Raw genomic sequence first — 14,378 nt, forward strand, 5'->3', positions numbered from 1 at the left:
TTTGTTCATCAATAAAACACTTTGTGTATTGTTTTTGATATTGCGATTCAAACATATAAAAGTTCATCATTTTGTTGATGAATATAAGTATAATAGAGGAACGTAACTAAATATGGGCTAGTGCGTTAATATGGGTTAGAAACAATTCTCAATAATAAACACACTCTACCTCGTTAGTTCAGCGCGAGATATTAGTAGGATAAGACGTTGTCGTTTGTCCGCTGTTTAAAAATATCACAAGGTACATAAAATGGTGTTCTTTCTTAAATAAAATTAAGACTACACAGTGTAACAAAATATTTTATTTATAGAATACAAGTTCAGTTTTATGTTTCTCAATTCATTAGTTGTTTCTATTATATCACTTGTAAAGTACAAAATCAATTTTATTTCGATTAAGAATTTCCAATATGGGCTATCACTATGGTCCTAAATATGGTCTAGCTCATATTCAGGTACTACAGTGATTGTGTAGAGGCATTTTATTTAGACACTGAGCTAGATACCATAGAATGGAAAAAAGCCCCTGGCTCTCTACGCTCAAAATGCTGGTTCTGCCAGCAACTTTCTGCAGAAAGCACACGAGGTGTGGGCTTTGGGCACATAATTTGACACTTGGATATGTGATTGGTGTAAGTAAAATAATTACTTTCTTATAGTTGGCAAAATTATTCGATTTACTAGATAAGCATTACATAAATATTATTTTCTTAGAATATGCTTAAGCACATTTGTAGACCATATTTCAGTAGCTGTTCCATATTTAGCATCTAATTTACAATTTTGTTTAATGCTCTATTTTGATAATATAGTTTAGCAAGAAAAATATAAAAATGTTATTATGATATTTAAAAATATATGGCCGGTTTATAATACGTTAATGATCCAAAAACCCATATTAAATTACTATTTAATTACTTTTCTTTACTGCTTGAGTATGTAAATAGCATAATTAATACCATAAGTACAAACGCTCTTTTACAAATAAATAGATGCGTAATTGTGTTAGAGTATATAAACATATGCTTTAATTAACCCAGACTGGATCCTATAAATAGAGAGACTTCGTTATTTTTCAGTTTAATACAAAAAGATATATGATGACATATGTTCTACTGACACACACGCGAAACCGATTTAGATGGTGACCAACCCAAAAATACATATTAATTCGACGAAGACCAACTAGAACCTACCGAAATAATGGATTTTGCGTGAGCCGCAAAGATAAATTGGTCGAAAAATAAACACCAACATCGAAGGGAAATTACTTACGAAATATCAAGACTTTTTCTATTTCAATCCAATCTAATGAATTAATCTTTTGGGAAAAACACGCGTTGTTTTTTAAGTTAGAATTTGTTTTTGTTTGAAGATATGCTGGACAATGGATTATTGAATATATAACCTATTACCAATAATGGCTAGCTCCTTTTTTAAAACTAGGTCAATATTCAACAAATGAAGATGGTAACGGAGTGTGACATTTGAACAATATTCGTTCTATATATATGTTAATAGACATTCCAAATAAACCAAGAATATCATTAATACTTGATATGGAGTTATAAAACAATGAAATATATAATGCGATATTTCATATATAAGGTCGTGACTAAATTATGCATTTTAGAACCACTGTCAAAAGTGTCAAGCGTCATTGTCGCGTGTAGTCATTGTTATCATTTTCAAAATTGAATTATCTTAATTACGTCGTTTGAAAACATCTTTGTACGTACTTCTTTTTGAAGATTCTAATGTGGTCTGAGAAACTTCTGCTGATACTAATATTGAACTTATATGGTCATATTTTCTTCCTTGGTAGGTTAAGATGTAGGATCTGTGAATGAATACATGTTATGTATTTTAATTTGATGTGTACATCAAGCATCATGAAACATATTTTTTAAAATTATAATTAGGAATCGCAAATTGGTTAAGAAATGATATTCCACACATGTATTCATGGAACCAACTTTTCTATGCTTATATAAGGAGTCATAAGAGATGTCAAAAGTTTATCATGGTTTACTTTTGGAAAATGTTTTTGGGCTAGAACAAAATCTTTTGGAAAATAATACATGATATTTTAACGTTTACATTACTAAAAATATCACTTATGTTTCTGTTTACAGTAAAAAGTAAATTCATGAATTTTATAAAAATAAATTCTATAACGTTTTTAAAAACAAGTTTCGCCAAATAATACATGAAGATATGAAAAAAAATTAACGAGCAATATATCTGCCAATTGTTTTGCTTTATTGCCTCCAATCCTCTGGTAGTTTATTGCAATGTGCATATTAACATGGTCATTTGACATCCCCATTCTATTAATTCTATTTCAGCATTAACTCGCTCTTGATGGAAATCTTTATATAAAATATCTATTGTTATATGATGACATACCCGGATCCGGTCACCGGATTTTGGTACCTGATTTCAATCAAGTAAAATTTCCGTTTTTTATAATGATTTCAAATCTCGTCTGTTCATTCTATATTTCAAGTTATGTTAATGTTATTTTCATCATATCTTTTTATATGAAATTATAACTGTTGTGTTCTGCTGAAAAGTTAGTTAACTTAACGTTGTCTATAACTAAAATCTTGCATGTGGGAAGTATATAAAACACTGTCCCCTGTATAATAACTAGGAGTACGCTTGCACCTTTATTCGTTAAATAATATTTACCATATATGATGTATTTTTAAATTGAAATATATCACATCAATTGAAATTACATCATTTTAAATATTATTATTAATTTATTCTACTTAAATTAGTTATGCCTTCGATTGATGTTACAGACAGCAGTGTCATGTCTATGTCCAATTTATTTTCGTGCAATACAAACAAAGTCTAAAATAAAACGATCAGAAATTGTTAACTTAATAATATTTAAAGAATAAAATAGTAGACTTTCATCGGTTTCAGTCACGTATAATTCAAGTTTAAGGCTATTTAATCATGGAAATGGTAGTTGGAATAATATTCACTTTTTCACTGGATTGTCACAAATAAAAAACTAAAGCACTGAATAACAGACTTTCTATTTTTTGATATTATTTAAATTTAACAGGGATATTCTAATAGATATGGCACAAATATATTTGCAATTTTAATTACGAGATATAGAAATGTTTAGAATTATCTTAAGTAAATAAATCTATATAAAATAAAGAAATATATTCAAGAATATGTTTTATAAAGCAGTCAGCGTTCCTTTATCAGTTTACCCTTAGTATGATATTGTGTATTCCGCCATATATTTTATGTGTAAGATGCGGTAAATTGTATATCACCAAGTTTCTTTTTACATCTATATACAAAGTTACAATTCAAAGAAGATATAGTATCTTTACAGCTATTATTTTCATATTGTTGATCATAAGCAGTGAACTATTCATTCAGTAAAAAAATATCACAATTTTTTCTCTATTTCTTCTTCTCTTCATATGCTATACCAACCTTTTTGCTGTAGTAACTTTCCTTATTTATCCCTTTCTGACACATTTGAAAAGATATGACTAATATAGTTTTCTTGAAACATTAAATCCATTAGAGTAGACCAATATTGCTATTAGTCTATTGTAAAGCTATAAAAGAAGTTTCAAAACAATAATGACTTATTAAAGGATAGTCAAGCAGTAGGTTACTTCTTCCAGCTTTTTACATTACTGCAATCGGAAATTCGTTATAAAGCGCCTAATACAAAATTGTATTTTTTTCTATAATTTCTCAATTAGAAATTGCTTTATCTTAATCACGGTTTTAAGTTGTTATAACTAAACGAACATTATACACAGACAAGGGCCAATGGTGGAAAACTTTTTTACTTTTGTCAGTGATATTACATTTTCGATTGCTATAAAAAGTAACCACTTTTCATAAAAAAATGCTTTAATAAAGTAAAAGTGTTTTTATCCATACAAAATCAAAACTAATACATATGTATCAATTTCTAGCACGTATGTATCATATAAAAAATTGACTTTGTCCATAAATACATACTAATATGATAGCAGGCGTCCAATCCGTATAAAATAATGGATGCTTCGTGATTCGCAAAGATAAATTGATAGAAGAACAAATATAGAAATCAGGTTATTTACAGTATAACACGTTTCTTTTCATCACAGATAATGTTTAGGCTCCAAAAGGGACTCTGGGAGCTATCGAAAGTTCATATAAATACACAGTTAATTTCCACTTATTTCCATAATAATGATTATAAAATATATTAATCATAAAAATGGACGATTTTTCGTACTTATTATATTTGGATAGTTTTATATTAATTTATTTGCACATAAATTTTATGTTTGATTCTACGTAGATAAGTAGATGAAAATAATTAAAATTAATATTAGTGAAGCTTATTTTTAAACTTATATTAAAATATTTCTATTGTTATTCATTGAATTTATATTATTATAATATGATTACGTATATTTATTATTCTTATCTCAATGCTTATTAAATTTTTTATTGAGAACATTAACATAAAACTTATATTTTGAACCAGTTTACATACAAACTTATCCATACACACTTAAAATGTAAATATCTGAAGTATGTTTTTATACATAATTAAAATGCCTATGATTCACATTTTACTTTTTCAGTTGTTCGAAACTCAAGAACTCTATTGGTCGTATATAACAATCTAACTACATACTATAATCTGATACTTTCTATAATTACTAAATTACATTTTTTCCTTATTCATCAGTTTATTTACAATTTATAGATTTATGTTAGATTTGTCAATTTTTTAAATGTAATTTTATATATTTTTGATAATGAGCTATTAATAATTTAAAAATTCACAGCAGTAATTTAATTATAGAGTTTAATAAGGTAATTTTAATATTTTGGATCTGTATATTGGATTTATGTGCAAAGGGCCCGTTGTTTTATCGGCGAAACAAATATTTGCTATTGACAATTTGTAGAAAGTTTTTCACCGGTCAAAACAAAAGCATTTGTTTCAAAAACTCCGTGTCCTCTGGTCGACAATAGCTTGTGCTTGGTACGGCCGAACAACTCGGGATCAAAGGAAAATCCGTATCGTATCGTTGACGCAACAACATTAAAAAAGTTTTAATCTAGAAAATAGTTTAAACGCTACACCGTTTTTGCTTTACGTAATTCATCCAGGTATTGCATAAAATATTGTAAAGTGAAATACAAGAATGTTATTAATAGTAAATTTGAGTTTTTAACTTAGTTGCTTCTGTATTGTATGCTGTTTGTATTAGTTCTGTTTTATTTTGATTTTCTAATATGAGATTAAATGGCGAAGGTGCAAGACCAATCTCTGTTTACTGGTTAGTTTTGGTGATTACGTTTGTAATGGTTTGACAATAATATTGTTGATATTTTTTGTTGCACATATAACTAATGATGTCTTCACTAATTTTGTAATGTGTTTAATAGCTAGAATACAAGGTCATACATATAAAATGGCGAAGGTGCCGAGTACTGATTGTATGGTGCTTAAGGAAATAATAAGACTGTCTTCGAAGACTTAAGAAATATTTGGATAAAATTTTCAATTTTAAAAGCAAAACACCGAGAGGTAACAAAATCGGATATTTAAGCTCCGTATAGAAATAAATAAGTAATAACAGTAATCAGTAACACTGAATAATAAAATTAAAATGAAATGGTGAAGGTACAATTTTATTAACACTAATATCCCTTTTACAATGACTGTAATTCAATAAACATATAAAACCTTTAGTAGTAACTTTTTAATAATGATGTTTCTTAAAGTTATTTTCAATAGTGATACATAGGATGGACATATTAACTTATAGATATTAAAATGTAATCTCTGTCTTTATAATATTTCATATTTGCACGGTTTTTAATATACTTGTTTCTTAATTTTGTTACATTTAACATAGATTTGGTACATATTTTAATTCTTTACATACATATGAATTATATATAACTTTTATTAAATTTTATTATGTTCCCTATTTTTATATATTCTAGTTATATTTAGGATAATTATAAAATTTCCAATTTCATATTATGTTTCAGTTTATATATTTTTGTTTTGTTTTTTTAAGAAAATTAGAAATTATTACATATACATGGAATATTTGTATAATATAAAGGTATGTTTTAAAATAGAACATTGGTAGAATCACTATTAAGGACATTCTTATTTATTACTTAATGTTTTTTACTTTTTACATGTATTCATAATTTGAGAGTTTATGATAGTCGGTTTCTTCAAATTCATTTTTATTTATATTACGGCTCTATTACATACTTGTAGATAATCTATTAATATATGTATATTTAATGCCCACATTTTTTAAATATATTGATGTGATTAATTATGTTTCATTGTTAAAAATAATATGAACTTATATTCACATTTGTTGTAAAAAGTGCCATCTACCAAATAGTTTCCAAAATACACTTTTCGAAACTGATTCCATTATCAGTTTAATCTACAGTTTCCTTCTTGTTTTACCCACTCTGTCAGACGGGCGGCTACTAGATGGCGCCATCGGCATGTTAACGTATCCATTTAATCTGGTTCTTGTTTACTTTTTTTACAAATATTTAATATTCCTACTTTAAAACGATAACTGCGGTTGTTCTATTGCACTGGTTTTAACGACCAGGTAATTAACCACCTGTAACGTATTTGTTTGGTGCGATTTTATCGTTGTTAAACAAATTCGCGCGGCAATCTACAGCGAGAACAACCTGATCGACGGTAAACCCGTGATTCAATCAACGACGTCCCCGCGTCGACTCTCCCTTATTTGAAGTAAAAGCGGGAACAATATTGTACGTCCGATTCTGTAGCCTGAAGGTGATCCTGATGGATATAACGAAGAAGTAGGCATATTTGAGCTCACACTGAAACAAAGTTTGATAGCGGAAGGTGGTAATTAATTTTCGCGTGCGTCAATTGAGATTCAAGGTAAGTTTTTCAATTAAAAAGGTATTTAAATTTTTTTTACTGTTAAATCGTCAATAGTCAGCAGTCGAGTGAATTTTAAAGTTATCGTAAACTTTCGAATTGTTCGGTGCTAATTTAGAAGGCATCAGTTAGAAATTCTTTGTGATGATATAAAATATTTTGCAATATGGATTTTCCATCAATTTCTAAACATCTTATGCAGAATTTCATTTTACTTTTAAATTAATTTTTTATTGTTTCCAATTTATTCCTAATCAGTTCTGGGTTAAATTGCATATAGGTCAAATATATTTGTGAATTTTCTAAATACATTAGGAATTAAATGATTTTCGCTTAAAATGGAGGTCACTAGACATAAAATTACAAAAGAATATATTCAATTAGTATGCGAATATTCTGCTATTATTGGTAAATCATATTTGTCCTCTAATAGCTTTTTTATTTTGTAAAAGACATATAATAAAATATTGTATTACACTTATATAGTTATTTGCTTCTATTCTCAAGAAATTTAATTTCTGAATTCCATTTACTGAATAGCCTTTCATACTTTTATTTTTACATTTTACTTCCGTCGTTTAATTTAAAAGTATCTTTTAGTTGAACGAATAGTCATTACTGAGCACAATATGAGTTCTAATGTTAATGTTCTAATCATAAAAAATTCAGCAATGGTCTCCTGAGATCAATCTATTTACGTAAATAAGGAATAACACGGAAATAATATTTTTGGTTGGAAGTTTGGCCTAATGTTTTCCAACTCATAATTAACAATATCGCGATTTTTACGTCTTTTTTATCTTATATTAATATTTTACTTTCTGTTTTAAGAATTAAAATAACCTTTAACATTTAACTTAAACATTTATCTTGTTGAAAGAAACGTTCATTATAAAGCAGTTTTATGCAATTGTTCAATTTCGCTAGTTAAACTCAACATTCATTTTAAAATCACTGACCGAACATATCAGTCCATTTATAATTAAACCGCTTCCTGTTAGACTGATTTCCATTTACCTTTCGACTTTTATGTACATTTTACGTGACCCTTGGTAAACAATTTTATATTTTGTAATTTTTATAATATTTCATTTTACTATTGCAATTATAGCAATTTAATTTAATTAAAAGTATTTTTAAACTTTTCAGGTTCACGTAATTAAGTTACGAATTTAAAATGCTGCCAAAATAAAATATTTCACAGGAATGATTTAATTTGTTTATATTAAAAAAAAGTGTATTAAAAATTAGATTTGTTTATTTTCCTTCAAATATAACGTTTTAAATGTTGTTTATTTTAGTATACACTTTTCCAGTCCTGTGATGATTCCAGGGTCACCTTTAAACAATTATTCAATATACACATATTATTGTATTTCAAAACAGTGTTTTGTTTCTTCATCGAACTTCATGAAAATAATATTAGTACTATTAGAATAATATTCTAACGTGTCATTTTTATGTTTTAAACAACTTCTACAAACGTAATTTTAGAGGCCCATACAAAGAAGGAATTTTACCCACGGAATGAGTTCGCCCTTAAACCGGGATATCCTGCTTAGAAATTCCTGTTAGGATAGAAATGCACGACGAAAAAGCATAAAAGGTGAAAATCGGAACCGTTGTTTCAAAGATATTTTTTCCTTGGGGAAATATTCGAGATAGGCTTACTCAGATAACGCATCAATATTACATTCCTGTTTTTTAATGAATAAAAAAGTTTTTCAGATGCATTGTTCCTTTATATTGACCGGAAATTCACTTCTACAGGAAATATATTAGTTTTACATGTTATTTGTCAATATTTCGCTAGCTGATGATATAAATTTAATAACAACTAAATTTGTTCTCGATAATACGTTTGATACGTTGGTGTATGGTATATGTTCGTGCTTTTAAATCATTAGTGTGCATAACCACTTTGTTTATGATATCCATTTAAAAAAAATTGTATATTTGCATCATATATATTTATATACATGTGTAATTGTTGCATATGATATTATAAAAGTAATGTAACAATATATGATACCACCATATGATTCATATAGAGAGGAAAAACACTTTTTATGGTACTTGGTTGTTTGACAGACATCTGCTAGATTGCGCTGTGGAAATGTTTACATAAGTACATTTTTATTTCATATGATATTAAGAGAGTGAGTGAATAATGTAATTGAGTAAAAAACATTGTCACAGTCTATGTTAACGTTTATAAATATGTTACATAAGATACATATTATGAAATACATTAAAGCAATATATTAATTTTTGTTTTTCTATATTCATAATTAGTTAGATTATGATTATGATTATGATGTTATAACACTAAGTTAACAATATATGATGGTATTTTCAATTATATTTAAGAAAGTATGTATTATGTAAAATATTAAGGCAATATATACATTTTGGTTTTTCAGTATCCATAACTAGTTAATATATGATACTCATCTAGTTAAGTAATACAAGGGTAACGTAATAATATACTCTGTATATATAATTTTTCGATTTCATATAAAAAAGAAAAACATTTTTGATGGCACTTTAATATGCGTATGTATATGTGAATACACGTAAGTTGTATTTTGTTTATTCTTGTTTGTGAAAACTTAGATAGATAAGCGTAAAGTTTTATAGGATAACATTTTTTACGAAAGACGTATTTGAATACGGAATGTGCGCCAAGATAAAACTCGGAATAGTAGTTTTAGAGTATTTTTATTTTGGATACATTTTCCGATAATTCTTGGATGTACTCTTATGTATATTTATTTGACAGTATACTTTTGGCACTCAACCATTTGATTTCTGCTATAAATCCCTATTAATTTGTTTATTCGTCTTTTTATGGTTATAATGAATTATGAATGAACGTGTCTTGTTATATGACGGGGTTTTGAAAAATGAAAAAGTGTTAAATATGATATTTTATGCATAAAAAGATAATTGTGTTGAAAGAACCAGTGTTTTCTTTCTATTGGGAAATATCTCGGTCAGGAGTAAGTGTGTAAATATTTTATTTTGGATTTAAAAGCAAATAAAAACTTTTTCATAGTTTATTCATAGTGAATTTGTTTCTTTTTTCCAGGTAAAACATCCTGTTTATTACACATATAGAGAATCTGAAGGTTGGTATAGTAAAGATTTAATTTTATGTTGTGTATTTAACATAATTATTACAATAGTATTATAACACCCTCTTACATTTTAATACATCATAAGTTGTCAAGATTAGCAAACAATAAGAATCTTAATCTTAGGTTGAATCTTAAAAAGTGTGAGATAATTGTTTGCTTATTAGAATAAGGAATAAAACTATTCGCATTATTATAGGTATATTATATAGTTTTATAAGCTCTATTTCGACTCTTATTATCAATTTCAATTTTCTTTCTAGCAATTAGGTTTTGTCTGAACTCGAAGTAGTGCTCAAGAAAGTCACGATCATTAGTATTAATACTACTCACTGGCGAGTGAGTGAAGTTAAAGACCATCCCAGAAGACATATATTCTCATCCAGTCAGGTTATTGACATAACTAATATAATAAAATTAGATAAGACAAAAAATAATTGATATAATATAAAGTACATTTTGTGGACTTAATAATAACGCAAAAAGAGAAAAAATACGTATTTAAGCTGGAAAATATAATATCAGCTCAAGGCTAGGGTACATATATATTTTATTAACATTGAAATAACAATTAAAAAACTACGCAAAGAATGAATAAAAAACAATAAAGTTATTTATACAGCAAGACGATATAAAAAAGTGATAGAAAATTGAGTATCATAATTTCTTAGATTATGTTAAATTTGAATACGAAATCTGATAATAATATCGGAGATCGTTTAGATTATGGAGTGTTTCTTTTTTTTATTAGGAAGCATTTCAGGCATAGCAACAGTGCTTAAATATTCCAGTAGTTAATAATAAATGAGGAAAGCCGTCCCTTTTTTATGTATATTTTCTTTATTATGGGCCAGCACTTTTTCTTCAAGCCCTAGTAAAATTAGATTTTCTAATTTTCAGTAATAAAATAAATTTAATTCTGTTTACGTCAGTAGTAGTGTATTTTTTTGATAGGGATATTATTTGCGGTTAATTTTTTTTCATGAATATACGTTTTATAGTAAACCAGTACTGTAATCAATAAGGGGTAACATTTTTAGAACAACACAATTAAACGGTGGTTAAATGATTAATGTTCTGTATTAACAAGTACAGAATTTTATATTTTTGTGATATCTTTACTTACATAAAAGTAAATTTAACTAAAGTTTTTCTGTCTTGTTTCTCGGATAATTGCATAATGGCTAGCAGTTGTAACTTAATTTGTTACTTATAAAAATGCTTATGAAAATGGTTTTTATTCTTTGGCGAAAAATAACTAATTATATAAATACAACAACGTTTTTGTTTCTGTAAGAGATATTCTACATTATCATTAATTTATGTTTTAGTGGTATTCATGTTTTTTTATAACATCTTTATTAGATACGCTTAGTACAATCTTAATCTACAATTAATTTATTACTACTTTTCCTATGTACTTGGATTAATTAACAAGCAAGACGAGGGTGAGAAAATACATCAGTATGTATTCCGCAATTATAAAATTATAATTATTTATTAATTATTAACTTATAGCTATAGTTTACATTAATAGTACACACTAAATGTTCACACAAGTTCGTATGGTTTTGTTCGTTTCAATCTCCTGACATTCTGCGCGCTGTCCAGAAGTTGTATTACTTCCACGTTAGTATGATTTAGTAATCTTCTTTCATGTTTCAAGGGGAAATCCTGCACAATTTCGCAAATCCATTTGATTTCCAGGTCATCGTGCAGTTCTTCATTAGTTACATAGCAATAGGCATTAGTAATCAATCGAAGAACCTTGTTTTGACAGCGCTGTATGACTAACTGATTTGAATTTTTGGTGCAACCCCATATTTGCACCCCATAGGTCCAAATTGGCTTTATAATTGTATTGTAGATCAACCTCTTTGATTTTAGATCAAGTTGAGAGTATCTTCCAACTAACCAGTATAGCTGTTTTATTTTGGTTCTAATGTGTTTTGCTTTTTGTCTAACGTGATGCTTCCAATTTAATCTACCGTCAAGATGGATTCCAACGTATTTCGCTGATTCTGCTTGATGAATAGGGCATCCATTGAGTGATATAATTAAGTTTTTATTATTTCGCATTAATGCAAAATTAACGTGGACAGATTTGGAGCTATTAAGTTGAATTTTCCAATCTTTCGTCCATTTGTAGAATTTGTTGACTGCCATTTACACTTTTTCTATTGGCCTAGGCAGAGATATATCTTTTGCCATAATAACTGTGTCGTCAGCAAAGGTTCCAAGAAGTGTTTCTTTTGTTGTTGGAATGTCAGCAGTGTAGAGCAGATACAGGAGAGGTCCTAAGACGCTACCTTGTGGAACTCCAGCCGAAATATTTTTAAATGTCGAGAACGCCATTTCGTGCCATACTCTAAATTTTCTTCCGAATAAATATGACTCCAGCAATTGACAATAGTTGCGCGGTAACAATTTGTTCATCTTACAGTAGTATTTATATAATATATTCTTTATTCTTTTCAAAAATTATTTTAGCTTAATATTTCATTATAGCTTAAAAAATGAGAAATAAATCCTGTTTTTTGTATACACAGTTTTCATGGTCATGTGAATGGTTTTTATCTTCAAAAACTAATCTTATTAAGCAGTAGACATAATGAAATTTTTCATTATTTTGTTCAGTTGTATCTGTGTTGTAGCGATATTTAATTTAGACTTTACAAATGTTTGTTATATTTGAATTAAATAATAATTATTGTTGATTGATTACAAAGAATTTCGATCATTCGACTAAAGAAACTGTAAATTCGGCACATTATTTACTATTTTCTGAAAAACTTAAATAAATCTAAATACGTATTATCGAGTATTTTTTCTTTTGTTTATTCTATACAACAAGCAAAATCGCAGAACTTATCTGTGTAGCAGCTTATATCACACAAAGACATAAAGAATTGTTTGAATTCATATAGCTCAAAATATAAAGCATTTTCTCAACGTTTTCTTACAATAAGAGAGACGTAATGGACATATGATCAATAAGTATTTTCTAATACCAAAGGGACCATGTAGGACTTATATATTTTCCTTTATATAATTAACATGTCACTGAATTATTATTGCTGCTTGTTACTACATAATAAATAAGACCTTTTCCCATATTTAATGATATAAATTGAGTTTGTCACTGCATTGTACATAATAAATAGCCCCTACGTATTAAGAAAAAAGACCTTTTACGTATTTCTATCACATATTTATCCCGACAAAGGATAGGGATCTATCCTTTTTAACTTTTAATCTCGCCATTTCCATGGAGAAATTGCTTTCCCAGGTCGAGAAAAGCCGCAGAAAATTCGCAAAAGGAAATGAGGACTACTTATTATACTTACAAGCCATCTTGTTTTTGTTATTGTGTTTATGTTTTTTTCGCGCTCTCAGAAATTATTCGCCATTTATTACGAAATTAATTTGGTTTAAAAATTATCTTATTATATAACCGTGAATTGCTGGGGATATTTTCCCGTTTTTATTTACAGTTTCTTGGATGTTATAATGAGACAGGGGAAATTATCATTATATAATAAATATATAACATATAATTATAAAGGAATGTCAAATAGAATAGAATTGAACTACATATAAAGTATAGAAATATGACCATGGAAGAGTCTCGGGAGTATTGGCTTTGCTCTATTCATCGACGTAATCTCCACCAAGAGCAACCTAACCATTCCAGCTCCGATCTAACATTTCAATACCACTTTTGCAGAACTTTGCTTCAAAATGGGCCTGTCACCAGGTGCTGTCCACTCAGATGACGATCATTTTCATTGGTTTGTTATGTTTAAACATGGCTAAATCTTCTCAAAATCATCAAGACGTTCTTGTTTTTTTGGCCAATAGTGAACTCAACATGGCTCCCACTTTGAACAATATTTTTTGAATGTTATAATGAGACAGGGGAAATTATCATTATATAATAAATAAATAACATATAATTATAAAGGAACGTCAAATAGAATAGAATTGAACTACATATAAAGTATAGAAATATGACCATGGAAGAGCCACCTAACCATTCCAACGCCGATCTAACATTTCAATACCACTTTTGCAGAACTTTACTTCAAAATGGACCTGTCACCAGGTGCTGTCCACTCAGATAACGATCATTTTCATTGGTTTGTTACGTTTAAACATGGCTAAATCTTCTCAGAATCATCAAGAAGTTCTTGTTTTTTGGCCAATAGTGAACTCAACGCGGCTCCCACTTTGAACAATATTTTTTGAATGTTATAATGAGACAGGGGAAATTATCATTATATAAT

The 14,378-nt window shown here is 28.0% G+C and overlaps 1 protein-coding gene across 1 annotated transcript in view; it reads left to right on the top strand.

The window, feature by feature from the left end:
- The first annotated feature begins 410 nt into the window (after positions 1-410).
- Positions 411-14,378, top strand: part of igl (IQ calmodulin-binding domain containing protein igloo) — an 82,379-nt gene continuing 68,411 nt past the window's right edge. Inside the window, exons 1-3 of the mRNA XM_076408551.1 lie at positions 411-455; positions 6,911-6,955; positions 10,047-10,086. Coding sequence (XP_076264666.1) covers positions 411-455; positions 6,911-6,955; positions 10,047-10,086 — 130 coding nt within the window. The remainder of the gene's footprint in view (positions 456-6,910; positions 6,956-10,046; positions 10,087-14,378) is intronic.

Source organism: Rhynchophorus ferrugineus, unplaced genomic scaffold (assembly GCF_030347505.1).
Source record: "Rhynchophorus ferrugineus isolate W39M unplaced genomic scaffold, kcgeb_rfMv2 rfM6, whole genome shotgun sequence".
Taxonomy (NCBI): domain Eukaryota; kingdom Metazoa; phylum Arthropoda; class Insecta; order Coleoptera; family Curculionidae; genus Rhynchophorus; species Rhynchophorus ferrugineus.